The sequence below is a fragment of the Triticum aestivum genome, chromosome 4A (assembly GCF_018294505.1).
Source record: "Triticum aestivum cultivar Chinese Spring chromosome 4A, IWGSC CS RefSeq v2.1, whole genome shotgun sequence".
Taxonomy (NCBI): domain Eukaryota; kingdom Viridiplantae; phylum Streptophyta; class Magnoliopsida; order Poales; family Poaceae; genus Triticum; species Triticum aestivum.
Window position 1 is genome coordinate 486,968,330 of NC_057803.1, and position 26,572 is coordinate 486,994,901.

The following is a 26,572-nucleotide window of genomic DNA, read 5'->3' on the forward strand; positions in this document are numbered from 1 at the left end:
CAGTTTTTGGACGACTAGACTCAACTTTGGCCAAGGAGTTGCAAAGGGGGCTTCCTATAGGCAGTCGGCTCTGATACCAACTTGTGACTCCCTCGATTTGACCGTACACTAATCATACACGCAAATGTGTACGATCAAGATCAAGGACTCACAGGAAGATATCACAACACAACTCTAGACACAAATTAAAATAATACAAGCTTTATATTACAAGCCAGGGGCCTCGAGGGCTCGAATACATAAGCTTGAAAACACAAGAGTCAGCGGAAGCAACAATATCTGAGTACAGACATAAGTTAGACAAGATTGCCTTAAGAAGGCTAGCACAAAAGCAACAACGATCGAAAAGGCAAGGCCTCCTGCCTGGGAGCCTCCTAACTACTCCAAGTCGTCAGCGGTCTTCACGTAGTAGTAGGCATCCTCCGGGTAGTAGTAGTCATCAGTGGCGTCGTCTGGCTCCTAGGATCCGTCATCTGGTCGCAACAATCGGGTATGGGGGGAAAGAAGTAGCAAAGCAACCGTGAGTACTCATCCAAAGTACTTGCAAGACTTACATCAGATCTAAACTAAGTATGCATTTGTATCAAAGGAAATGGGCTGTATCTGTGGACTAAACTGCAGAATGCCAGAAGAGAAGGGGGGGAAAGCCTAGCCTATCGAAGACTAGCATCTTCTGGAAACCACCATCTTGCAGCAATAGGAGGGAATAGAGTAGCATAAAGTAAAGTAGTAGTAGTGTTATCAACCTCGGCCAGAGGTCCTTTCTCGACTCCCTGCGAGAAAGCAATCCCAGAGCCATACTATCCAGTTATCATCGCAATCCAATTCTCATCACCATCCAGTTCTCATCACAAGTATTCAGTTCTAGTTGTATCGACCGGGATACAACTCCAAGTGTCCGTTACCGTAGGACAGGCTATCGATAGATGTTTTCTCCCCTGCAAGGGTGCACCAACTTACCCACCACGCTCGATTAACTCTGGCCGGACACACTTTCCTAGGTCATGCCCGACCTCGGCCAAACAATACGCCGCAACCCGACCTAGGCTTAATAGAGAGGCCAGCATGCCGGACTAAACCTATGCCCCCAGGGGTCATGGGCCATCTCCCCAGGAACTCCTGCACGTTGCGAGGGCGGCCGGTGAGCAGACCTAGCTACCTCCTTCAAAAAGGAAGGTGCTTACCAGTCCAACCCGGCGCGCGCTGCTTAGTCGCTGACGTCTATTAAGCTTCGGCTGATGCATACGACGCAGAACGCCCATACTATGCCCACGTGATGGTTAATGCTATCAGGCCAGAGGCCCCTCGGATCAAATATCCAAATCATAGTGGATTAGGAACGCGCGGTAACAAGCAGAGACTCACGATCGATGTGACCCCGTCGCCCCGTCTCGAGTACTTGCGGCAAGGACTAAGAATGCCCGACCACGCCTCGTAAGTATCTCGCAAGCACCTTCCAGGTCAACCCGACTCCACATCAGTCGCTATTAAGCTCGCGCGGGTATCCCTCAGGGTTGACCCGCCTTTAGTAACACGGCTTAGTGTAAAGTCATAGTAACCATAGTAACTCTGTGTCTAACACCAAGGGGAAAACCCGAGGAATCACCCCCGGTGAATCCCACTCGATGTTATCATCAAGGTGAACGTAAGAGGATCCACCCTCGAGGTTCACACTTGAGGGGTTGCACGACAGAGCGGTAACGGAAGTGGTTAAGGAGGAAATCACCCTAGATGACCTCGACCGTATAGCTACACTACGAAGATCTCATCAGGAGTGATGTAAGAGGTTCCACCCTCGACACTCGATGGTAACTCTGCAGAGTCGTACAACTAGGGGGGTGATGTGCGGTGTCGGGGCCTGAATGTCGATCACGTTGATTGAGTCATCGAACATAAAGTGGGGCAACTGGGACAAGGTGGGGTCACTGATGGATCACTAACCATCCTATACTAATCAGTTTAGGATAAGCAGGTAAGGTATGAAAGCAGGTAACAACAACAGGCTATGCATCAGAGTAGGATCATACAGAAAGCAGTAGCAGTTCTAATGCAAGAATGAGAGGGAAAGAAATGGGCGATATCGGAATGCTCAAGGGGGTTTGCTTGCCTGGTTGCTCTAGCAAGGAGGGGGTCGTCGTCGACGTAGTCGATCACAAGGGCAGCATCGGTCTCGGGGTCTACCGGAGAGAAGAGGGGGAAGAAACAGTAAATATAAAGCAAACATAGCACCACAAAGCATAACATGGCAATAAGATGTGTCGGGTGTGACCTAACGTGGTAGGAGGTGATACCGGCAAGGGGAAAACATCCGGGAAAGTATCCCCGGAGTTTCGCGTTTTCGGGCAAATGAACCAGAGGGGGAAAGTTGCGTGTTCTCTATGCTAGGGATGCGTGGCGGATGAACGGGCTGCGTATCCGGATTCGTCTCGTCGTTCTGAGCAACTTTCATGTACACAGTTTTTCCATCCGAGTTACGGTTTATTTTATATTAAAATTTAAAAGATTTAAAACATTTTTAGGATTTATTTAATTATTTTAAATCAACAATATCCAGAAAGTGTTTGCTGACGTCAGCATGATGTCAGCATGACGTCAGCAGTCAACAGGGGGTGTTGACTGGGTCGCTGACGTGTGGGTCCCACTAGTCATTGACTTAGTTAACAAAACAAGATTAGTTAATTTAATTAAAGTGATTAGGTTAATTAATTAGGCTTAATTAGATTAATTAATTAATTAATTATGATAATTTACTTTATTATTTTTATTAAACGTTCTGGGGCAGAGCCCCACTTGTCATTGGCCCCTGGGGGCCGATGCGGGTTACGGGCGTTGGGTGCGGTGGGGCATCGCCCGAACAGCAAGCCGAGCAGGGCCGACCCTGGAGCGGGCGCGCGGCCAGTTAGGCGGGGCCAGCGGCAGGGAGGCGACAACGAGCAGCGGTGGAGGCGGGGCAGCGCGACAGTAGCGGGAGGCGGCGGCGAGCGCAGGCGGCACTAGAAGCGGCGCAAGGCAGGCGGGAGAGGGGGACAGAGTAGGCTAGCTGGGCGAGCGCCGCCACGGCACCAGCGACTGTGTAGGTGCGCGGGCAACAGCGGATGCGGTGCAGGGCGCCTAACACGCGCCATGGGCAGTAGTGCGACGGTGAGCGCGAGCGCACGAATAGGGCGCGGGGTGACCATCGCGAGCAGCGACAACCGGGATTGCGGGGCGTACACGGTGATGACAGGAACAAGGGGGGACGGGAGGGGTTCTCACCCTCGTTGTAGATGAACAGGGGGGCCGACGAGGCGCGGCGGAGCCGTCGAGGGAGAGGTGTGGAGGCGAGATCCAGCGGTGACGAGGTGGTGAAGGCGTCGGGGTCCGGCGACGGCGAGCGGCGACGCCGGGGCGGCGCCAGGGGGCAGCGGCTTCGGGCCGTCCCGACGAGGGAGGGCTTCGGGGAGGAGGGGCAAGACGACGGCGGGGTAGCGCCGGGCGGCGTCGGCGAGGTGGCACCGGCGTGGTGGCGTCGAGGAAAGGGCGGCGGCGTCGTGCGGGACGAGACGGGGAGGCGGGCACCGACAGGTGGGCATTCGGGCGAGGTGGCGGCATGGCGAAGGGGTTCGGGGCCCTCTGCCCCGATCCAGATGGAGGGAGGGGAGAGAGGCGTGCGGGTGGAGCGAGTGGGGGGAGTGGGGATCGGGAGGTGTTAGGGTTTGGCCTGGGGAGGCCATATAGTGGGCGGGGTGGGCCGCAGCTGGGCCAGCCTGTGGCCTGCTGGGCCGAAGCCGGGGGGGGGGGCAAGATTATTTACAACAACTTGAACATTTTTTGTTTGCACGTTTGATAATTTTGAAGCTTGACTTTAATTTAAATTTGAATTTGGACCGAATTCAAACCAATGCGAGTTTAACAACAGTAATCATGATGTCATGGCATCATTAGCAGGGAATTACTGTAGCTTAATTATCCGGGCGTCACAATCATCCACTTGAGGGAAATTTGCTACTGCCATATAAACCTCTGCACTTGGAGGCCCAACAATGTCTATAAGAAGAAGGTTGTGTAGTAAACATCAATGCCCTAAACATCCTATCCCTTTACCCCCCGGCCACCCTTCTAAAAAAACTTAAATTGTTTTGGTGAAAACAAAACTAAAATGGTTTCTGGTATACAAAAAGTTAGGCCAAAAGAAATGCTCAACCATATCTCTTTTTTCTTTTGAAAAACTCGCTTCAGCATATTCCTTTCCTCGTTTCTTATTATTCTGTAATCAAGAAAAAACACCAAAACTCACCTTATGCAAAAAGGGCCAGATGGAACTCATCATATAAAAGCTACATTACCGAGCAACTATCAAATCCTGCCCCAACATGTGTCTCCTACCCCGGCCGCCGTTGCCGCCGCCCCCATCACCGGCATGCGCCTCCTCGGCCCGACCGCTGTGGTCGCCAACCCCATCACCGGCACTCACGTCCTTCCGTCCTTGCTGTCGCTTCCCCCACGGTCGGCCCGCATGTCCCCGCCTCACGCTATGAGAGAGATTGGGAAGAAGAACGAGAGGGACAAAAGTTGGATAACCGACATGTGGGCCCCACATGCGGAAGTATTTTGGGATGAGTTTATTGGTGATCTACAACGCAACACACATGCGAATACCAATAAATTTATTGGTAGAGCCCAAATAAAAATTTACATTTTTTCTCTTTATCTATAGGGGATCAACACATAAATAGATGTGCAAGGTATCTGCGCAAGGGTATTGATAAAAATGTTTTTTTATAAATTTTGGAAATTTGGTTTTTAGTTTCGGAGATCAAAATCACAAATTTTGGAATTTTGTTTTTATTTAATTCCAAATTAATTCCAAACTTTTATTTAACTTTTTGAACAATTGCTAAAATAGCCGAACATTTTTTGAAACATGAACATTTTTAATTTATTTTTGTTTTGAATTATTAAAAAACTTTTTTTAAACAACAAGGTAAAATCGACTAAAAACCCACACACAAAAAAAAAACCCAAAAGAAAACCTGCTTCTAGTGAAGAACGGAAAAGACCAAAAGAAAACCCATATAGAAAAGAAACGAAAGAAAAAACCAGCACTAGAAATAACAAAAAAATTCTTGATTTGCCAACACTTTGTTGATCAATGTGGATGTTCAATGAAATACAAGATGGGTCAGAAGGATGAATAAGCCACAAACGGCAACCCTGATTAAGTATAATAGAGTGTTTGGCAAAATTATGAGCTTCACTATTCGAAGCTCTTCCATCAAAAGTGACAACTAACAAATGAACTAGCCCTGATTCTGAACTCTTTTACAATGACCGTATAGGTGCATCCTCTTCTTTCCTCGATATCATCAACTACAACCTTGTAATCACATGCAATAACAACCTTAATAGCACTAGAAACATCAGCGACCCCCGAAGAGAGAAATCCGGAATTGTACTGGCTCACCACGCCCCACCATCAGGCGTCGTGACGGCTATTTGCCGCCTATGGGTATCAAATAGGATTGATCCCGCGAGCCGGCACAGTGTGGCCGTTTATTTTTATATTTAGGTCAAAACAGTCCAATATCCTAAAAGATCCCATTAGGCCAAAAAGCATGCGGGCCAAATGTGCCGCGGGCTGGCCCGTTTACTGTAAGGGCATCTTCAATAGGAGGCGCCTGCACCGGCGCTTATTACGAAAAAATAAATATCCCAAGAATCTAGCGTTGTCTCTTCCAACCGCAGGCGCTTACTCCCTCCGTCCACGAATAAGCGTACATCTAACTTTTATCTTAAGTCAAAGTTTTGATCACCTTTCTAGGAAAAAGTAAAAGCATTTATGACACCAAATTAGTATCACTAGACTCGTTTTGAAATGTACTTTGATAATCTATCAATTTGATATTATATATGTTACTATTATTTTCTATAAAGTTGGTCAAAATTTTAAAACTTTGACTTAGAACAAAAGCTAGATGTACACTTATTCACGGACGGAGGGAGCACATTGCGGGCGCTTAGGCTGGTCATAGTAGGAGTAACTTAGCAAGTAACATAGTGCATTTCAAGACAAGTTTGCTTATGTGGCATATAGTTAATGAGGAGAGATGTATTTGGAGTAACATAATATGTTACTGTAACATAACGCAACCCAAAACAAAATGAGTATATATTGTAATAAATGTAATCATCTATGATACTACTTGTATGTTACTTTGCACTATGAAGATAGTAACAAAGACTAGTGTCATATACATGACCCTAGTGTAAGTTACTCTCCGCTATGACTAGCCTTAGCAATCGCTTTGAACCCACGCGAAGGAAGAAAAAAACATAGCGCTCGCCTCCAGCTTCGGCATCGACGCCGGATTAGACGCCAGGATTTGTGGTTCTAACCGCTGATTGGGCAGGATGTAAATCCTGGCGCTCACTCCTAACGCCTCCCATTATACATGCCCTAAAGGGCCCGTGCCTGGTCGGCCAGGCGGCCAGGTTTGACTGCAAGCAAAGTACCACCCAAAAAAAGGGACCGCTACGCGTCCGCCGGTAGATGTCTAGTAAACATTCACCACCTCGACAGCTGTCAGATCTCCGTGCGCGAGCCGTCTGATCTAACTCCTAGCACGCGCGCGTCGTCTTCCCGACACATTAATTCCTGAAACAACAACCCAGTTGCAGAAACAAAACGGTCGCGTTGCAGAAACAGCGGCCGCGTTGCGAAAACAATTCCTGAAACAACATCTGTGTTGCAGAAACAAATACCATGTTGCAAAAATTTGGAGATTGCAGAAACTATTCCTGAGACAACGGCTGCATTGCAGAAACAATTCCTGAAACAACGACTGTGTTGCGGAAACAACTACCATGTTGTATGCGTCAAGCACGTCGGCGCCGACCGCAACAGAGCAGTAGCGCCGCCACTCTAGCTATTGCAGAAGCACGACGATGAGTCGTTCCTCGCCTGAAAAGCAACTTGAAGTGAGGGAGCGGAGGAGAAAAAGAGCAGGAATGGTAAGAGGGAGGAAGCCTACCTCGCCGGCGAACACCAGCTGCCGGCGCACGCAGCGGTGGCCGGCTGGCTCGTGCGAGCAGTGGAGTTGTAGAAGCTTGAGGTGGTGGCCGCCATGGCATGCTGCAAGAGTTGGGAAAAAAGAGCCGACTGAAAAAGAGATAAGGAAAGAAGGATGTAGTGGTGCAATGGGTCCACATGGACACGCGTCACGTGCTGGAGGCGGTGGACGCCCAGCATTGGATCCGTCAGGTGATGATAAGAGTTTTCCCAAAAAAAAGTACCACCCAAAAAGATCTCCTAAAAAAACCACCCACAAAGATCTCCTAGAAAAAAGGAAAACTCTTTCCCTCAGCTGGCTGATCCGTGGTGGACATCCGCCAGATGAGTTGCCATCGGATCGGATTCAATCGCATGGCTACTTGGCGCTCCCACTTGGTCCCACCTCCCACGCCCTCTCTCGGGAAATATCAACACGTAAGAGCATCTTCAATAGCATGTGTATATTTGAATGTCTATATATTTATATAGACAATGCTCTAAAAAGATTCCCTCATATACACATCCAATTTTGCATCAGAATGTCTATATACAGAGACCATGATAGGTGGGCCATCGCTAGGGAGAGGAAAAAATCATGACTGCAACTGAGTTTAGACAACGCCTTCACATTGTCCAGGCATGGACATTGTCGAGGCCAATTTAGAGGATGTGTATATTTGGACAATCATATAGACAAGCTGTTGGACGCTTGTTTTGAGCTCACGTCGTGGAAAACGAATATAGACATTCATATAGACAAGCTATTGGAGATGCTCTAACAGTGCATCCTTGTCCTCGCTAGCTCCGGCTGCTCATCCTTTCTAATAGCACGTGCTATCCATTTCAAGCTCCCACTCATGACAATACGATTGCTCCTCCAGCCAAAAACTACATGTTACCTCAAGATTGAAACCACTCAGGTAAGCAGGTCACGACTGCCAGCTCCTGCTACCATCCACTACTCATGCTGCTACAAACCAAAGCCAGTTGTTGCAGGGCCAACATTGCTCGTCGCCTACTGCACGAGGCTTAGGATGGCAGCTCAGGGGGTCGGATGGCGGTGGTGAAAAAACGGCGTTGCTGCAACGACGACGGCCGTCGCCCACCACCGATGCTACGAGCTCTGCTCTTGCAAAAGAGCCGATCGATGAAGTCTCGGATCACAACATCGTCCATGTTTCCGAAACATGGGGAATGCTACAGCGGAAACACGACAGTGCAATGCGCACGCGGCGGTTTTTCTGCAACATGAACTCTATTGTAAAAGTTTCTGAAACACAACTTCAGTTGCAAAAGTTTTCTGAAACATAATAATTAGTATAAAGTTTTCGTAACATGATCTCTGTCGCAAAAGTTCCTGCAACTTAAACTTTGTTTCAAAGGTGGAGAGCGCTGCTCGGCCACTTGATGATGCAGATCCGCACACACGTAGCACTGCCCAAAAAAAATCTGCAACATTAGCTCTGTTGCAAAAAAGTCTACAACAAAACTTCTGTTGCAAAAGTTCCGCAACTCGAACTCTGTTGTGAACATCCAAAGCGCAACATCACCCTTGTTGCAAAGCTAGGAGCTGAATCTGAGCGCTATCCCACGTTGTATCCAGTTGTTCGCGAGGTGGCGGATCTTTTAAAAAGATCCGTCGGCCGACGCGTAGTGCTGCCCAAGGAAAAAGCTTACCTTCAACTGACCGACAACGCTCGCGCGTCCGTCGGCTCCGCGTCCGTCGGATCGTATGTTGATCAGATGGACGAGAGCGCTCCTCGCTTCTGCATCACGCGCAGATGTTTCTGAAACTGGGCGGCTGTTTCAGGAATCATTTACGCAGCTGTAACGCTCTCACAGTGCTCCCGCTCCCGCAGCTCCGTTGTGCCTGTTAGGTCGGCGGTTGTGGGATCTGGTAGGGCAACGGCGGGCGGCGACGGCGCCCGGTGTGGGGTGACGCGGGCGCATCCAACGCGGTGGCGACGACGACCGCTTCGGGGTCGGCGGTGGCCGGCGACGACACAAGCAGGTACGGCCACATGCTCCTTCCCCCCATTTCTGGTCGGCTCTCATATGGTTCTCCTCTGCTCGGCGGCTCCTCCTCGGCGGCTACACGGGCTCATCGCAGCGGTGCTCTGTTGTAGTGAGGCGCCCTCGTCGGCGCCACCAATGTAGGTGTTGAACTGTAGATGTGTAGTTGTAGCAGGGGATTGGGATTTTTCAGATCTATTTGTTGCAGAAACTTCTGATACCTTTGCAACTAAAATTGGCTCGTTATAGTGATGTGTTGTAGGAATTTTTGTAGCTCAAATTTGGCTGTAGATGCTTCCATCTATGGCCGTGCTAATTTTGCAACATGGGTCCTGTTGCAAAAAATTAGATGCGGCAAAGATGTTGTTTTAATTTTTATAACAAGAGTCTTGTTGCGGAAAATTAGACACAATGAAAGATGTGTTGCAATTTTTGCAACAAGGATCTTGTTGTAGAAAATTAGACGTATGAAAGATGTGCAGGGAATTAGATGCTTGTTTCTGCAACTCGACCGCTGTTTCAGGAAAATTATAGAAGATAAGATTTTGCAACAAGGTCTTGTTGCCGGAAATCAAAGAAGACCAGATCTTGCAACAAGAGTATCGTTGCAGGAAATTAGAGAAGAGGATTGAACGCCTCGCATCACGCATCGAATGGCTCGCGAGACATATGTTTCTGCAACTCGACCGTTGTTTCAGGAATTAATGAATCGGGAGAGGAGACCGAGCCGCACGCCAAAAGTAGATCGAACGGCTACGCGTGGGTACATGAAACGCCATCAAGGCGACCGATGTTTCATACAGATAACCCGGCTGACGCGTAGCGTCTTCCTAAAAAACCACCCACAAAGAAGCACACTGCGCGAATCGTATCCGGGTCATCCACCGTCTTCTCCGCCCAAAGCCAACAAATTTCTTCCGCCATCGCATTTCAAAAACCCAAATCTCCAAACCCTCGCAGCCGGTTCCGTCAGCGGCGGCCACCTGCCCCCATGGACGGCGGTGACCACGGGCACCGGTGCAGGTGTCCCCATGGACCCCGGTGCACCCGCGGACCGCGCCATGGAGGCCTCGCGGCGGCGGCCCTGGACCCCCGTGTGCGGGCCTTCCCCATGGACGCCGCGACGCAGGCCATGTACCGGGAGCACGGCATGGACCCGGTCACCCTCGAGTCCGACGTGACCACCGCCATGACCTTCCTCCACTATGTCCTCCCCAAGCCCTTCGTCTCCAACCGCGCCGCCCTCTCCGCCGCCTTTCTCCCGCCACAGGACGACGACGGCGGCGTCGACCGCATCAGCGGCCTCCCTGAGGAGCTCCTCCGCAACATCGTCTCCCGCCTCCCCGCCAAGGACGGCGTGCGCACCGCCGCGCTCTCCTGCCGCTGGCGCCGGGTCTGGCTCTCCACCCCGCTCGTCCTCGTCGACGCCGACCTCCTCCCCGCCGGATGCGGCTCCAGCCTGCGGGTCGAGCGCGCCCACGCGCAGCGCGTCGAGTCCGCCATCACCCGCATCCTCGACGCGCACCCGGGGCCCTTCCGCTTCGTCCACCTCATCTCATGCCACATGCAGGAGACCCCCGGCCTGCTCGCGCGCTGGCTCCAGCTCCTCGCCGTCAAGGGCGTCCGGGAGCTCATGCTCGTCAACCGCCCGTGGCCGCTCGACATGGCCCTCCCCGCCACCTTCTTCGGCATGGCCACCCTCACCCGCCTCTACCTTGGCACCCTTGCCTTCCCTAACACGGCCGACCTCCCGCGCGGAGTGTCGTTCCCACACCTCCGCGAGCTGGGCCTCTTGGGCATGGCCATTGTGAACCGGGACATGGACTTCGTCCTCGCCAGGAGCCCTGTGCTGGAGATCCTCTGCATCCAGGCCAACGTTCTGCTCAAGTGGCTCACCCTCGTCAGCCGCAGCCTCCGGTGCGTGCAGATCATAGAAGGCATCGATCTGAATATCGTCGTCAAGAACGCCCCTAACCTTGAGAGGGTCATCATCTGGACATCATCGGCCCGCGATGGCCTGCACAGGATGGTCAAGATTGGCCATGCCCCTGCGCTGAGCTTACTTGGCTACTTGGAGCCGGCACGACACCTGCTAGCGATCGGCAACACCATCATCAAGGTGCGAATGGCTCTCACAAGTTTCCATTTGTTCGATATCTATGCCAATGGGTGAACTTTTCTCACAAAATTGGGTGCATTGCAGGCTGGGACGAAGGCAAGCCCAAGCACCACGGTCCCGAGCGTTAAGATCCTCAGCTTAAGAGTGTGCTTTGGTGTCCGCAACGATGCTAAGATGCTGCCGAGCTTCCTCAGATGCTTCCCCAACGTCGAGAGGCTACATCTCGAGGTGAGAGTGAGATCTCCTCACTTATCTAGCATCACCCCTGCATCTGTAATTCTGTAGATGCATCATTTTGGAGCTGAATAAGTATTTACCGATTTCACCAATTTACAGTCCAATGAGACTGATGAGCCCACAGGCAAGCTCAACATCAAGTTCTGGCACGAGGCCGGTGCCATCGAGTGCATCCAGTCACACCTGAAGCTGATGGTCTTCTACGCCTTCCGAGGGGAGCGGGGCGAGCTCTCCTTCCTCAAGTTCGTCCTGGAGAGCGCTCGGATGCTGACGAAGCTGGTGATTGTGTTCTGCAAAGGGAGCTTCGCTTCGATGGCCGAGGCCAACTCCAAAGTGAAACCTCTGTTCGACGCAAGATGGGCCAGCCGAGACTGTTCGCTGGTGCTCTTCGAGAGTCCACTCGAAAAGGGAGATGACAAGTGGGTGCTGAACTTCGAGAGAGGATCTGATTTCTCCACCACGGACCCGTTCGCGTGCACTGCTGCCCTTGAGGGCTGCGTCGTCTGAGGAGAAGGCCGGTGTTAACTTAACTGAGACTTGGAGAGAGGTTTTGGTTTTTGCACCAGGGGCCCTTTTGAGTTCATCATCAGACGAAGCTTAATTTATATTACATGAACAAAAAACATGGTTTGTGCTCTGTTACGGTGTCTACCTGCAAGGCACTGTTTTGATTCTTAAGCTTGGGTTGCTGAAACCTACAATTTCTGCTGATTGTGTTGCTGAATGCTGGCAGACAGAGATATATTCGTGGGCCATTTCATGCTTTACTAATTTCCTTTAGCATATTATTCTATGAAAAGTGTGCTCAGTCGGATGTCAACCAGGTCCCGTTTAATCCCGTTTAAAATCCACTTATAATATGATAGTTCAAAGATTTTTTGTTTGTTTGAGGAAAATGAACTATCAAGCTAGCAAAAAAATAACTAAACGGGATTGCGGACGTCATTTATTTGCCACTTACATCCCCTCTCGGATGTGCCCTGGTTGATTGTGCTCGTCTGGAATGTCAATTTACCATCAGAAGTCAGGTATCTTATGTGGTGTTGATGAGTAGGGATTCACAGACGAGTGGGATTTGTAGTCGAATTCCTGTCTATCTTAACTTCTGAAGGTCCTGTCCATACCACAGTAGCATATCCAAAATAAGTTGATGTTTGTCACGAACAGCGGTCCAGACAGGAAGTGGCTATTGAAACTCCACTCGAGTTGGAGTATTGTGAAAATAAGCTCAGCAGAACAAATATTCAGAGAATGATGGATGTGTAGAGAGTTAAATGATCACAGCTCTCTTTTGTGGCGAGGTTCTATTGGAGAGAGAGAGTTCGAATGAGCGGACCGTTAGGCGCTCCCCCTGGTGACGGCCCGGGTTCCCCGCCTCGGTCGCCTTTGGCTCCGGCCAGCGAGGGCTGGGAGGTGGTCCGACGCGGCGCTAGCTCCTCTCCGCCGAGGGCGGGGCCGGCCTTGGGGGCAGGCGCGGCGCTGGCGTCAGTGGGAGGCCGCTTCTGGGCGCTGGCTGAGTTCGATTCGGAGGACGAGGAGGACGTGGATTCGGCGGCGGAGGCAGGGAATCTGGTGCCGGCGAGGCCGACGCTTGGTCACTTCGTGGCATGTGCGCAGGCGGAGGGGAGCGGCGCCTTCGTGGCATGTGCGCAGGCGGAGGGGAGCGGCGCCGCGCGGGCGCGCCGCCGTTTCGCTCCGGGCGGCCGGGGACCGCGCGAGGTCGCAGTCCGTGCTTGGAGACCCTCTCTGACTCCGGGCAGGGGCTCGGTGTCTCCAGGGGGTGTCGCGAGGGGCATCCGGGCACGGGCGGCGGCTGCACTTCTGGCTCCGGTGGACTCGGAGGTGGAGTGGCCGTGCCTGCCGGTGTCGGCGGCGGTCGGTCGGGTGCTGGCGGAGACGGCGGCCGAGCCGCAGGCGACGGTGGGCGGCTCCGGCCCCCCTGAGGCTAGGGTTGCCTGCACTGGGCCCGGGGCCATCGAGGGGCAGGTAAACTATGGGCCGGCCCACTCTCCAAGGCTGGGGAGGGGGGACGGCGGCCCAAGTCAAGTGGGAGACAGTGTGCCTCCTGGGCGCGGGGGGCTGGCTCTATGTGGGCCTGTTGGTACTGACCGGCCCACGCCGGGCCTGCCTCGGCCCCGGCCCAGCTCTGGCGCCTATTTTTGGCTGCGCCGCGGCTGCCTCGACCCCTCGCTAGGGTTTCCAGCATCCAGAAAAGAGGTGCGGCGCTGGGCTCACCTCGCTCGCTCCATCCATCCCATCTCCCCACCTCCTCCTCTCTCCATTTCGTTTGCGGCGGCGGTGATGAGCGGGCGGCGCGCGGAGAAGAGGCCAATGGAGCCTCCGGTCTCGGATGGGGAGCGACGGCATGAGCGCGACCTGCGGGAGAAGGCGAAGAAGGAGATGCGTGCAAGACCGAGCGGCAGATCTGAGCGGAGCCACGAGCAAGAGGGGCGCGAGGGGGATTGGGGTCCTCCTCCCCCTTAGTGGATCCAGCAGCAGGAGCGAAGAAAGAAGAAAAAGGAGATGGCTCGGCGCCGGGAGCTCGAGCGCAAGCCAGCGGATCCCCCCAACTATGGTGGTGGCCATGGGGACCCTCTGGCCAAGAAGCCCAGGGCGACGACTGAACCTCTGGCGGTGTCTCTTCCCCCTGGTGCGAAGGGCACAGCGGGCGAGCCATTCCGGTGGAGGACGCGTCGGAGGCGCTGGAGGTGGAGTGCTTCAAGTGCGGAAGACTAGGGCACTATCAGTCCAAGTGCAAATTTCAGCCCTTATGTGTGCTATGCAAGGAAGAGGGACATGCTTCTGCGCACTGTCCGACGAGGGGTTGGCAGCCAAGCTTGCAGATCATGGGAAGCGCAATTTCAGGGGAGGGCTTCTTCTGTATGCAGTTCGAAGAGGAGGCGGAGTCTGAGGGTCCACGGCTGGTCTCGATCGGCAATGCTGTGATTCTCTCCGCAGAGCCGGGCCGCCTGAATCTGCGGGTCCTCAAGCAGGAGCTCAAGCACATGGTTACGGGGGATTGGGACTAGCAAGTCACTCAAGTGGGAGAAGACGATTTCATGGTGGTATTCCCCTCTGCAGATCTTCTTCATATGGCTCGGACAAGTGGCAAGCTGTTACTCTCTATTAACGACATCACTGCTAGGGTGCGGGATGTGGTTCATGAGGTGATTCCCCCAATGGTGATGCCAGAAGCATGGGTGCGGCTCCACGGGATCCCTGAGAAACATCGCAAGATCGAGCGTATCAAGGAGGCTTTTAAGATGTTGGGGCGACCTATCGTGGTCGATGAGCTCTCCATCATAAAATTGGGTCCGTTGGGGATGAAACTGGCTTGCAAGACTCCGGCCAAGCTGAATGGCACAATGGAGGTCTGGTTCAACCACGAAGGGTACCAGATCAGGGTTGAGCTGGAGCGGCAGCCGCGGCGGCTGGGGGATGGGGGAAGGGCTTCGGGGGCGGGCCCCTCCGTTCCCCCGCCTGACGGCCAGCAAGGCAAGGGCGGGCCACACAAGCCTAGGCCACACGCGGGCAATCCCTCCAAGGTGGCTGCCACTGGTGCGATTGTGCCCAATTCTTCGGCGGTGGTACCACAGAAGGAGAAGTCTGGCCCCGGTGCGATGGTGGTTGGCCAAGATGCGATGATGGGCGAGCTGGCAGACGAGCATGATGATAGCAACCAAGACACTTCAATAGATACCGAGACATGGGAAAAACTGGGGGTGATCGCGACTCAAGACACGGTAGTAAGCCTTCCCCCCTTGCTCGCTCTCTGGACTTGTCCTTCAAGTGCTTGGGAATGGGACAACGCCTCTGTCGCTGGTGGCCATGGAGACCGAGGCCTTGCCTGCCTCTCCAGAGCGCGGAGGGGGCTCGAGGTTGGACTGCGTCCTCATGGACTCGGACCCCACACCGGCCTCGGACAGACGCCTGTCGAGCGGCTCCGGCCACCAGGCCAAAAAGACTGCTGGGCGGAAGACTGGGTGCAAGACGGTGGCCACGGATGCTGCGGAGTCGGCGGCGGTGCTGGGGGCGAGCTGGGGGCGGCTGTGCTGGCTTCAGGGCCGGCAGCCAAGGCCAAGCATTCAAGGGCAACCCCGGCGGTGTCTCGGGCTCCAAGCGCACGCGCCAAGGCCAAGCTTGGGGACATGACTTCTCTGGAAAGTGCCAAGCTCCATGCTGCTGACAAAAACATGGATGTTGCAGGTAACCCTACCCCCTCTTTTAAGATTCTGAATGCTTTTTCCGACGAGCATCTTGTTGAGATTCTTCACGATAGTGGCGTTGCACTAGATTCTTCGACTTTGGACATTATTCCGTCAGTGCGTGCGCGTGAAGAAGCTCAGGCCGCCCTTGCGGCTGCTGCTACCAGGAGCGTGGCAGTTCAGCCCGTGGACGGCCAGTCTTCAGCACCAGTAGGGGCTGGTCTTGTCTCTCTGCCCATCGAGGGAGACGAGGCCGGGGTGGCCTCGGACTTGCCCTCTTCCAGCCGGGCGCCGGCTAGGAAGCGAGTGGCCAAGGCGGTTAGCTCCGGTGGAGTTCGCCTGCGTAACCGGATCATTTGATGTGATACATCTTCTGGAATATCCGCGGTTGCGGGCATGTGGGGCGGCGTACGCAATTACGAGAGTATATGTCCAAAGAACGCATCAACTTTGTCGCGCTCCAGGAGACGATTAAGGCCGATTTTTCGTTTAGAGATCTTTTGGCGTACGATCCGCTCCAGCGTTTTGATTGGTTCTGGACTCCTTCCGTGGGCCTTTCTGGTGGTCAATTGATGGGATGTAATAAAGATGCTTGCGACGTTATTCTGTGGGAATCTGGTTCGTTTCATATCGCTGCCACGGTTCGTCACCGGGTTTCCCTTGCCTCTTGGGTGATCGTAAGTGTGTATGGGCCGGCTAATCATGCGAGGTCTCTGAGTTCTTGGGAGAACTCACAGCTCTGGTTGGGGCCAAACAAGCGTCCAACCTTACCAGTTCTGGTGGGAGGCGACTTTAACTTGATCCGATCGGGGGAGGACAAGAGCAACGACAACATTGACTGGGCTAGGGTGTCCTTGTTCAATAATGCCATCACGGCCGCTGCTCTTAGAGAGATTGCGCGTACAGGGGCAAGATACACTTGGACGAACAAACAGCGGGAGCCAGTGCGATGTGTACTTGACCGTGTTTTTGTTCAAGTGACTGGGAGGTCTTGTTTCCCCTCTGTACCTTAGTGGCTGAAACGCGCATTGGATCAGACCACGTACCTCTGATCCTATCCTCAGGGGAGGAAAGTGTGCGTCGCAGCCGTAGATTCTTTTTCGAGACGGCGTGGTTCGAACATGAAGGTTTCTGCCAACTTGTCACGGATCGCTGGTCCTTGATTGGTAACCAGGTTGGCCGCCAACGAGGACCAGTAGAGTTCTGGTCCTCTGCGGCTGCCGCCTTGCGGGCTTTCCTCAGGGGTTGGGGGGCCAATCATGGCAGCGAATCTAAAAGAGTTAGGGAGCGCATTGTGGATGAAATTGCTCGCCTAGACGCGCAGGCGGATGTGAGATCCTTCTCTGGGGACGAATGGGAGTATAGATACTCCTTAGAGCACCAAGTCCTGGCTATTCTCAGGGCGGAGGAGGAGTATTGGAGCCGTAGGGGCGGCGTCAAGTGGGTTGTGAAAGGCGACACCAACACGGGATACTTCCACGCATACGCTAATGGCCGTAAACGCAAGAGCACGATTCTTAGGCTTCAGTCGGAGGGCGGGATACTGGTCACCCAAAACGAAATAGTCAAGCACATCTTCGACTTCTTCGTAGAGCTGTTGGGAACAGCCGAAGCAAAGAGCTTAAGTCTCAGGGAAGACTTATGGGGTCTGCACGAGCGTGTCTCGCAGCAGGAAAACGACGCCTTGATGGTGACCTTTTCGCCCCAAGAGCTCGATCGTGCGCTAGCTGGTATGAAGAACGACACGGCTCCTGGCCCGGATGGCTGGCCGGTGGAGTTCTTCAAACGGTTTTGGCCGACGCTTAGGGACTTGTTTCAAGCGATTCTCAACGGTTTTGCCCTCGGTACGATGGACCTGACATGTCTCAATTATGGGGATATCTACTTGATCCCAAAGGTTAAAGGGGTGGAATCAATTAAGCAGTTTCGGCCGATCACGCTCATAAACGTTCCTTTCAAGATATGTGCCAAAGCCTACGCTTCTAGGTTAGCGCCGATCGCTCAACGTGTCATTAGCAAAAGCCAGACCGCTTTTCTTAAAGGCAGGAACATCCTGGAAGGGCCTATTGCCCTTACGGAGATAATCCATGAGCTGAAATGTACGCGGGGCCAGGGCGTCATCCTCAAACTAGATTTCGAAAAAGCGTACGACCGTGTAAACCGGGAGTTTGTACGGGAGGTCCTCCTCAAAAAGGGTTTTGAGGCAGGGTTCGTCCACCGGATCATGCATCTGATCTCGAGTGGCAACACCTCGGTTATTGTCAATGGCGAAATGGGTAAGTTCTTTCGCAATAGGAAAGGCCTTAGACAAGGCGACCCCGTCTCCCCTCTCGTCTTTAATTTTGTGGCGGATGCTTTGGCTGCCCTGTTGTCCAAGGCCAGGGAGGCTGGACACATCAAGGGGCTTGTCCCACATCTCATTCCAGGTGGTGTGACACACCTCCAATATGCAGACGACACTTTGCTGCTGTTTAACCCGGACGACCATAGTATTGCTACGATAAAGCTCTTGCTTTAGCTTTTGAGCTCCTCTCCGGACTCAAGATTAACTTTCTTAAGAGTGAGGTCATTACCATGGGGATGGAAGACCAACACAACACACGTGTCGCAAACCTACTTAATTGCAAGCTGGGGAGCTTTCCAATTAAGTACCTTGGGCTTCCTATATCTCACCGCAAACTTTCGATTTTTGAGTGGGAGCCCCTGTACGGGAAAGTGGCCAACAGGGTAAGCCCGTGGCGTGGGAGATTCATGTCCTCTGCCGCAAGGCTTATTCTGACGAACTCGAGTCTCTCTTCTCTTCCCCTTTTCACAATGGGGATGTTCTTACTAGCTGACGGCGTTCACGCTAAGCTAGACACTCCGAGAGCCCGGTTCTTTTGGGAAGGAACTGGAATCAAGAGGAAATACCACCTAGTCAAATGGGCGGCGGTTTGTAGGCCAATTTTTTTTGGAGGATTGGGAATACTCAATTCCAAACTTATGAATGTCGCCCTCCTTGCCAAATGGTGGTGGCGGTTGGCCCAAGATGAGTCGGGGCTCTGGGCGAAACTGTTAAGAGCCAAGTATTTCCCGAACGGGAACCCCTTAACTGCCTCGGCCAACGGCTCCGTGTTTTGGAGAGGGCTCCAAGAGGTGCGGCCGGCTTTTGACATTGGGGCCAAATTTCACATTAACAATGGCCAATCAACCCGGTTTTGGCTCGACCATTGGCTGGGTGACTCTCCCCTTTGGCAAAGCCACCCCAACTTATATCGGATAGCCACTAACACTAACGTCCTAGTTGGGGAGGCAATCCGAACCGATCCTCCGGCGATCCACTTTATGCGGCCCCTTACGAACGAAGAGCGTGCGTCTTGGGATGGGCTGGTTCAGCAGATCGGTGTCAACCGTCTAGGGACGACGGTTAACACGGCAGAATGGTGCTTGACAGCTTCGAGAAATTTCTCAGTTAAGTCCCTGTATAACAAGCTTACCGAAGGGCCAGCGCTTGATATAGCTAAGGGGCTGTGGAAGGCAGGCCTACCTTTGAAGATTAAAATCTTCATGTGGCAAATGCTTAGGAATAGGATGCCTACGTCGGATAATGTGGCCAAATGAAACTGTCCGGCTGATGGTACTTGCTCGATTTGCGGACTAGGCGAAGATGTGAACCATGTATTTTTTAGATGCCATTTGGCCAGGTTTGCGTGGAGTGCGGTTCGGGAGGCCTTCCACATGGACTGGAACCCTACCTCGGGGCATCAACTAGTTTCCATCCTCAAGTCCACAAAAGGGATTACCAGTAGAATCGCTTGGCGTTGCGTAGGGGCGCTGCTCTGTGCTATTTGGACGACATGTAACAAGATTACGATTGAGAAAAAATTTCCTCACCATCCTGCAGACGTGATCTTCAAATGCCACCTATTTTTGCAGATGTGGACCCCTCTGGGGAAGGAGCGCGATGCTGAGCGCATGTCAGAAGCCATGGCGCGCATCAAGATTATTCAGGCGCAAGCAAGACAGGAGCCGGCGAGCTGAAGTTGCTTTTGGGGTGCCTTTTGTGGCAAGTCTATTATCTAGGTCGTTGCGCTGATATGTTTGGATGGCTGTAATATTTACGTCGCGATGAATCTTCTGTTCTACCCCAGTTGATACTTTCCTTAGTTTGCTAAGTCTGTAATCTTTTGAACCATGCTGCCTTATGGGCTTTATTAATTTAAAGCCGGACGCTTCTAGCGTCTCCGTTCCAAAAAAAAGCTCTCTTTTGTGGCCTTTATGGGTTCGTTATTCCATTCATAGATGTGCACGGCAAATCATTTGCGTCATATGCATGAGGAATCCGGCATTAGGGCATCTCCATCGCCGGTCCCTAAAATGGACACAGTATTTTGTCTGTGGTCTGGTCTGCGAATAGTGATGCGGAAGCCGGCCATCTGACAATGCCCACATACATTTCAAACTGGATTTAAACAAATCAGACAAATTTCATGCAAACTCGTTGATTTTCATTTAAACCGAACAACATTCTTTACATTTCAACATCTCTGATTAAACAAAAGCTCAGGACCCTAGCCTAGTCTAAATCATGGCCGGCGCCCGTCCTCCATGTCCTTGTTGTTCCCTTCCATCGTGGCCGGCACCCGTCCTCCATGTCCTTGTTGTTCCCTTCCAAGTCCATGTCAGACGGCCGTGAACACCACGAAGTGAAGGTGTAGTCACCAGCGTGAAGGAGTAGGACATGGGACACGGACTGACCCACATGAGACATGAGGCGTCACTATCTCCCATAGCAGTGCATCTAGACACTACGCATGAACCAACAACCAACTAAACAAGAGTTGTGTGATATTTTTTTCCAGAAAATTATGCAAACACTAGCTGTAGTAGTCACGAACTTTTTATCTTTTAGAAATTTTCTGATTTGGTGAATGAGGAGTTCTGGACCCTCCTACTCCAGCACGATACTGATATTGGTCGCATAATTGGGATAATATAGAACTCATGATCTTCATCATACTAGGGCTTCATGAGATCGACCCAAAAACTTGTCAGACAAAGTTTGTTCCAGGCTTGTTATAGACCTATCTAGCAAGGGTCGTCTTACCCCCCCGGTTCCAACAATAGAGACATCTTTGAGTTGATTTGTCGGTTCACCTCCCTTGTCACTCAACAAGTTCACAAGCTCGTCTCTTTGCCCCTTTCTCATTCACATATCGCACAAAGTCATGGGTTAACATTTTCATTTCTAGGAGTGGAGGGCTCATCGATCATGTCCCTTCAGTGATGATGGAGGCGAAATTAGATACAAACATACTATATGTGCAATGACGGAGCTTACTGTTCAGGGGAGGGGGGCATTGGCCCCCAGGCTTGGCTAAACGTGTGAACAAAGTTGGTTCGGTTTGAAAAAAAAGTATCTCGCCCCCAATTATTCACATTTTATCCTCGTCCCCCGAAAATTCTGGTGTAGCTCCACCGCTGCATATGCTTCTCATATAGTAAAATAAGATCTTCAAAGACAAAGGGCTTTAATACAAAATTCTACCTTGCATATTTGTTGCCAATGTCCTCAACTTTGCTCTTGATATCCTTGGTAATCTTATGGCGAGTCTTGATGTCCATTATCTTTGTCTTGATTTTTTCAAGATTCTCCCCAAAGCTTTCCAACTTGGAATTGGATCATGGTTCATAAGTGACATAAACTTGTCGACTCTGTCTTCAATCGCATAAGACAACTCTTGCACAGCATCAACATGAAGCTTAGCTTGGTGGTCAGGTTCCTCCATGTCTACCATCACGAGCAGGAATGCTTGCATGGCCTTGAGCTCATCCTTGAGGCATTCGTTGTCATGAATCATGACGAACATCCTTTATCAACTTGTACTCATTGGTCGACATGCTAGCCAGCTTACCTAGGAGAGATGTCATTAGTTATGGTCTATTATACATCCAATGGTAGTGACGACCATTCTTTCTTACAATGTAAGGATTGTTTCTAGAGGTAATTAATGTGGAGTACATAAGATTCACTAGAGGCCCTAAAGGAAATGTATTTCCTTCCCAAGTTTATCGATTGTGTTTTTATGGTCCTACCGCTTACATGACAAACATAATTGTGAAGAAATGAAATTTACTTGCAACTTCCCATTTTGATAAATACATACATCATAGTTAAATTGATTGCTACCTGTCATGTAAATTTGAATGTTTTACAAGTTGAAATGCAAATCAAATTCGTGTTGTATTAATCTTACGTTTGTTCGATCCATATGTATTCGAAACGTTAAAGAGAAGAAACTTGCCCCCGCGTTGGTCCGCATGAGCGAAACGGGTGGCGAACCAACCACCGCCGCCGACAGCCGTCTTCTTCGCGCCTCCCCCTCGCCGCCGCCGGTCAAAGGCCGTGTGGCAGTGGCGACGACGGGGCCTCGTCTTCTCCAGGTCGCGGGTGTCCTCGTTGTCGGGCTCGTGCATGAGCAAGCTGAAGGAAATATGCCCTAGAGGCAATAATAAAGTTGTTATTTATATTTCCTTATATTATGATAAATGTTTATTATTCATGCTAGAATTGTATTAACCGGAAACTTAGTACATATGTGAATACATAGACAAACAGAGTGTCCCTAGTATGCCTCTACTTGACTAGCTCGTTAACCAAAGATGGTTAAGTTTCCTAGCCATGGACATGTGTTGTCATTTGATGAACGTGATCACATCATTAGAGAATGATGTGATGGACTAGACACATCCATTACCTTAGCACTATGATCGTTTAGTTTATTGCTATTGCTTTCTTCATGACTTATACATGTTCCTATGACTATGAGATTATGCAACTCCAGAATACCGGAGGAACACCTTGTGTGCTATCAAACGTCACAACATAACTGGGTGATTATAAAGATGCTCTACAGGTGTCTCCGATGGTGTTTGTTGAGTTGGCATAGATCGAGATTAGGATTTGTCACTCCATGTATCAGAGAGGTATCTCTGGGCCCTCTTGGTAATGCACATCACTATGAGCCTTGCAAGCAATATGACTAATGAGTTAGTCACGGGATGATGCATTACGGAACGAGTAAAGAGACTTGCCGGTAATGAGATTGAACTAGGTATGATGACACCGACGATCGAATCTCGGGCAAGTAACATACCGATTACAAAGGGAACAACGTATTTTGTTATGCGGTTTGACCGATAAAGATTTTCATAGAATATGTAGGAATCAATATGAGCATCCAAGTTCCGCTATTTGTTATTGACCGGAGATGTGTCTCGGACTCTCGGTCATGTCTACATAGTTCTCGAACCCGTAGGGTCCGCACGCTTAACATTTGATGACGATATGTATTATGAGTTATGTGATATTATGTACCGAAGGTTGTTCAGAGTCCCGGATGAGATCACGGACATGACGAGGAGTCTCGAAATGGTCGAGACATAAAGATTCATATATTGGAAGGTTACATTCGGACACCGGAATGGTCCGGGTCGTTTCAGATAAGTTTCGGAGTACCGGGGGTTACCGGAACCCCCTTCGGGAAGTTATTGGTCCTTATGGGACTAGTGGTGGAAGAGAGGAAGCAGGTCAAGAGGTGCCCCCCTAGCCCAAACCGAATTGGACTAGGGCTAAGGGGTCCGACCCCCCTTTCCTTCTCTCCTTCCTCTCCTTCCTTCTTCTCCTAATAGGACTAGGAAAGGGGGAAACCTACTCCTACTATGTAGCGACCAGACCTCAAACAGTCTGATCTCTGTGCTGCGGTGTCATCCCTGGATCAGTAATGCTGACACCACACAGTACTCGGAGGATTTATAAGAGAGTAGCAATCACACACTTATTACATCGAGAGTCTCAAAAGAGAACTTATTACAATAAATATGGCTTAAGGCCATCTAATAACGATAACAGCGGAAGGCTTGGAAGATAAGTGAGTCCATCAACTCCAACGGCATCACTGATTATAGAACCACGACCTAAAAACTCCTTAATCATCGTCTGAAAAGTCTGCAACATTAACGTTGCAGCCCAAAACGGGTCAGCACATGGAATATGCTGGCAAGGTAACACATAGAGAGTAATGGAATGAAACTGCTATACTATATGCGTATTTGGTTGGTGGAAAGCTCTATGGTTACAGTTTTGCGTAAAGCCAATTTTTCCCTACTACAAAGGAATACATTTTATTTAACTATCATGGTAGTTGTTAAACATTGAGAATGGTTGACAGCATCCTCAATCCCAATTAAGCATCATCATTAACAAAACCCCATACAATTAATTTAGAGTAACATGTTGAGATTCACATGATAATCCAAGTACTAGATACTCAAGATGTCCATAACCGGGGACACGACTAATCATGATTAGTTTATTACACTCTGCAGAGGTTTGCACACTTTCCCCCACAAGACTCGATCGCCTCCGTTTGGTTTCTCGCACTACATGGTGTTTGAGAAGACGGATGACCGAGACATAGTCTTTCAGAAGCGCTAGCACCTTATGATCAGGTAGACCATACCACCTACATCCCCTACATCTGCTAGTCTAGCACTGTAAGAGTTCGCATGACTTAGTCAACTATGCTAGATCCCATAATAGCTTGTGGCTACACACGGAAGTTTCTAGTATGAATAGTCTCATGATCCCTTTGGGCCTGGGTGGCGGTCCATAAAGAAAAACAGGCAATCCTAGAATACCCAGGTACCTCAATCCACCCAGATGTGTATTTAAGTTGCCACCTTAGATAAACCATTAATTAACAAACTCACATCTGTCATGGATATCACTCACCCAATCCACGTCTACTAGCATAGCATGGCATAATGGCAAACGTAGAAGTAACTCCCCAAAGGTTTGATATACAACAGGTGATAGGTACTACCTCAACTACTTCCCATCCCACAATTTAATTAGATCCTAATACTGCAATGTTTGAGGATTGATCTAATGCAATAAAACTGGGTAGTAGAAAAGGCATGATCAAAGTGTTACTTGCCTTGCTGATGATCCGCGAAACCTAGAGATTCGAAGTAACAGGCGGCGCACTCCGGGTATTCTATCGCAGACAAACAAAGAAGCATACAATAAGTACTCATCTAATGCACAGGTAAAACTCAAATAAGAGATCTAACCAGAAAGTTCAACTTAAGAACTCCAGTTGGCAGAAAGAATCAAATCAAACGAAACAACGAAAGTCAAATGACGATAGAACACAACTTCGTTCTACTAATCTGGATCTAAGGCAATTTTTACAATAGCAAAAACTTGTTTAAGTTGGTTAAACGGACAGAGGGTTTCGAGACGAAACTCCAGGCGCTTGAATCACCTGATTCCGATAAACGAGCGAAAAGTTATACTAAAACAAAAATCGGATCAGAAATCGCGATCAGAAAAATCACGGATTTAATCCGAGAAAAAGAAAAACGAACGAACGAACGGACGAACGCTCGCTAAATAAATAAATCGGAAAAACCGATCTATTAAAAAAAACCAAAACTAAAAAAAAACCGAAGAAAAACCGACGGTTTTTCAGAAAAGAACGGCGGCACGAATTTCGAGGCGAGGCGAACCTCGGGCGGCGGGTCGGCAGCGGCGGCGTCCGGCGGCGGCGGCGGCGGTGGCTCGGTGGGCTGTGGGGGTCGGGTGCCCCGGCTTATAAAGCCTGCCGGGCCAGAGTCCGAGGCGGACACGACCCGGTTAGGTCGTTTTTTTAATAATTACGCGCAGAAGAAAAATAAAGAGAAATACTAAACGGACTTCAAAAATCCCGAAATTAATTTTTCCGGGCTTCTAAAATCAAGCCACACAAGGTGAACATTTATTTGGGGGCCTAAATGCAATTTTGAAAAACACACATTTTTCCTAAATTCAAATAAAATAACAAAAAATTCCGAAATAAAATCTTATTTGATTTTATTATTAAATCCTCAATATTTCTTTATTTTTGAAAAGTCATTTTATTCCCTCTCTCATATTTTTGTAATAGAAATAATGGATGATAAAATAATTAAAATCAAATGATCCTATTCTCAAAATTTGAGAAAACTCAAATATGAAAATAATGAAATCCCCAACTCTCTCCGTGGGTCCTTGAGTTGCGTAGAATTTCTAGGATCAAAACCAAAAAATAAAATATGATATGCAATGATGATCTAATGTATAACATTCCAAATTGAAAATTTGGGATGTTACAAACCTACCCCCCTTAAGATGAATCTCGCCCTCGAGATTCGGGTTGGCTACAAAATAGGCGAGGGTTGTCCTTGAGGAAATCTTCCTCTCGCTCCCAGGTGGCTTCATCCTCTATGTGGTGGCTCCACTGAATCTTGCAAAACGTGATAACCTTGTTGCGAGTGACTCGACTGGCAAACTCGAGAATCTTAACTGGTTTCTCCTCATAGGTCAAATCGTTATCCAACTGAATTGTTTCCAATGGCACTGTGTCTCTCAAGGGTATGTCAGCCATCTCTGTGTGGCACTTCTTCAACTGAGAAACGTGGAACACATTATGAACTGCTGACAACCCTTCGGGCAATTCCAACTTGTAGGCCACTTCTCCCATACGCTCCAAAACTCGATATGGTCCTACAAATCGTGGCGCTAACTTTCCCTTAACCCCAAAACGCTTTGTTCCCCGAAGTGGAGATACTCAAAGATAAACTCGGTCTCCGACTTCGTAAACTGTCTCCTTGCGTTTAGAATCTGCGTAGCTCTTCTATGTGGACTGAGCTACCTTGAGCCTATCGCGAATCAATTTCATTTTCTGTTCAGACTCCTTAATCAGATCCGGTTCAAACAACTGGCGGTCTCCAACTTCGTCCCACGATAACGGTGTCCTACACCTCCTTCCGTACAAAGCTTCGAAAGGGGCCATCTTTAAACTGGTTTGGTAACTCTTGTTGTAAGAGAACTCTGCATATGGCAAATTTTCGTCCCAACTAGATCCGTAATCTAGCGCACAAGCTCTCAGCATATCCTCCAAAATC

General features: G+C 50.2%; 1 protein-coding gene across 1 annotated transcript; it reads left to right on the forward strand.

Annotated features, from left to right (window-relative positions):
* Positions 1-9,873: 9,873 nt before the first annotated feature.
* LOC123086520 (F-box/FBD/LRR-repeat protein At1g13570) lies at positions 9,874-12,104 on the forward strand. The gene is made up of 3 exons (XM_044508280.1): positions 9,874-11,162; positions 11,247-11,390; positions 11,499-12,104. Exons 1-3 carry the CDS (start codon positions 10,035-10,037, stop codon positions 11,904-11,906), a joined length of 1,680 nt encoding a protein of 559 aa, XP_044364215.1. The 5' UTR covers positions 9,874-10,034; the 3' UTR covers positions 11,907-12,104.
* Positions 12,105-26,572: the final 14,468 nt, after the last annotated feature.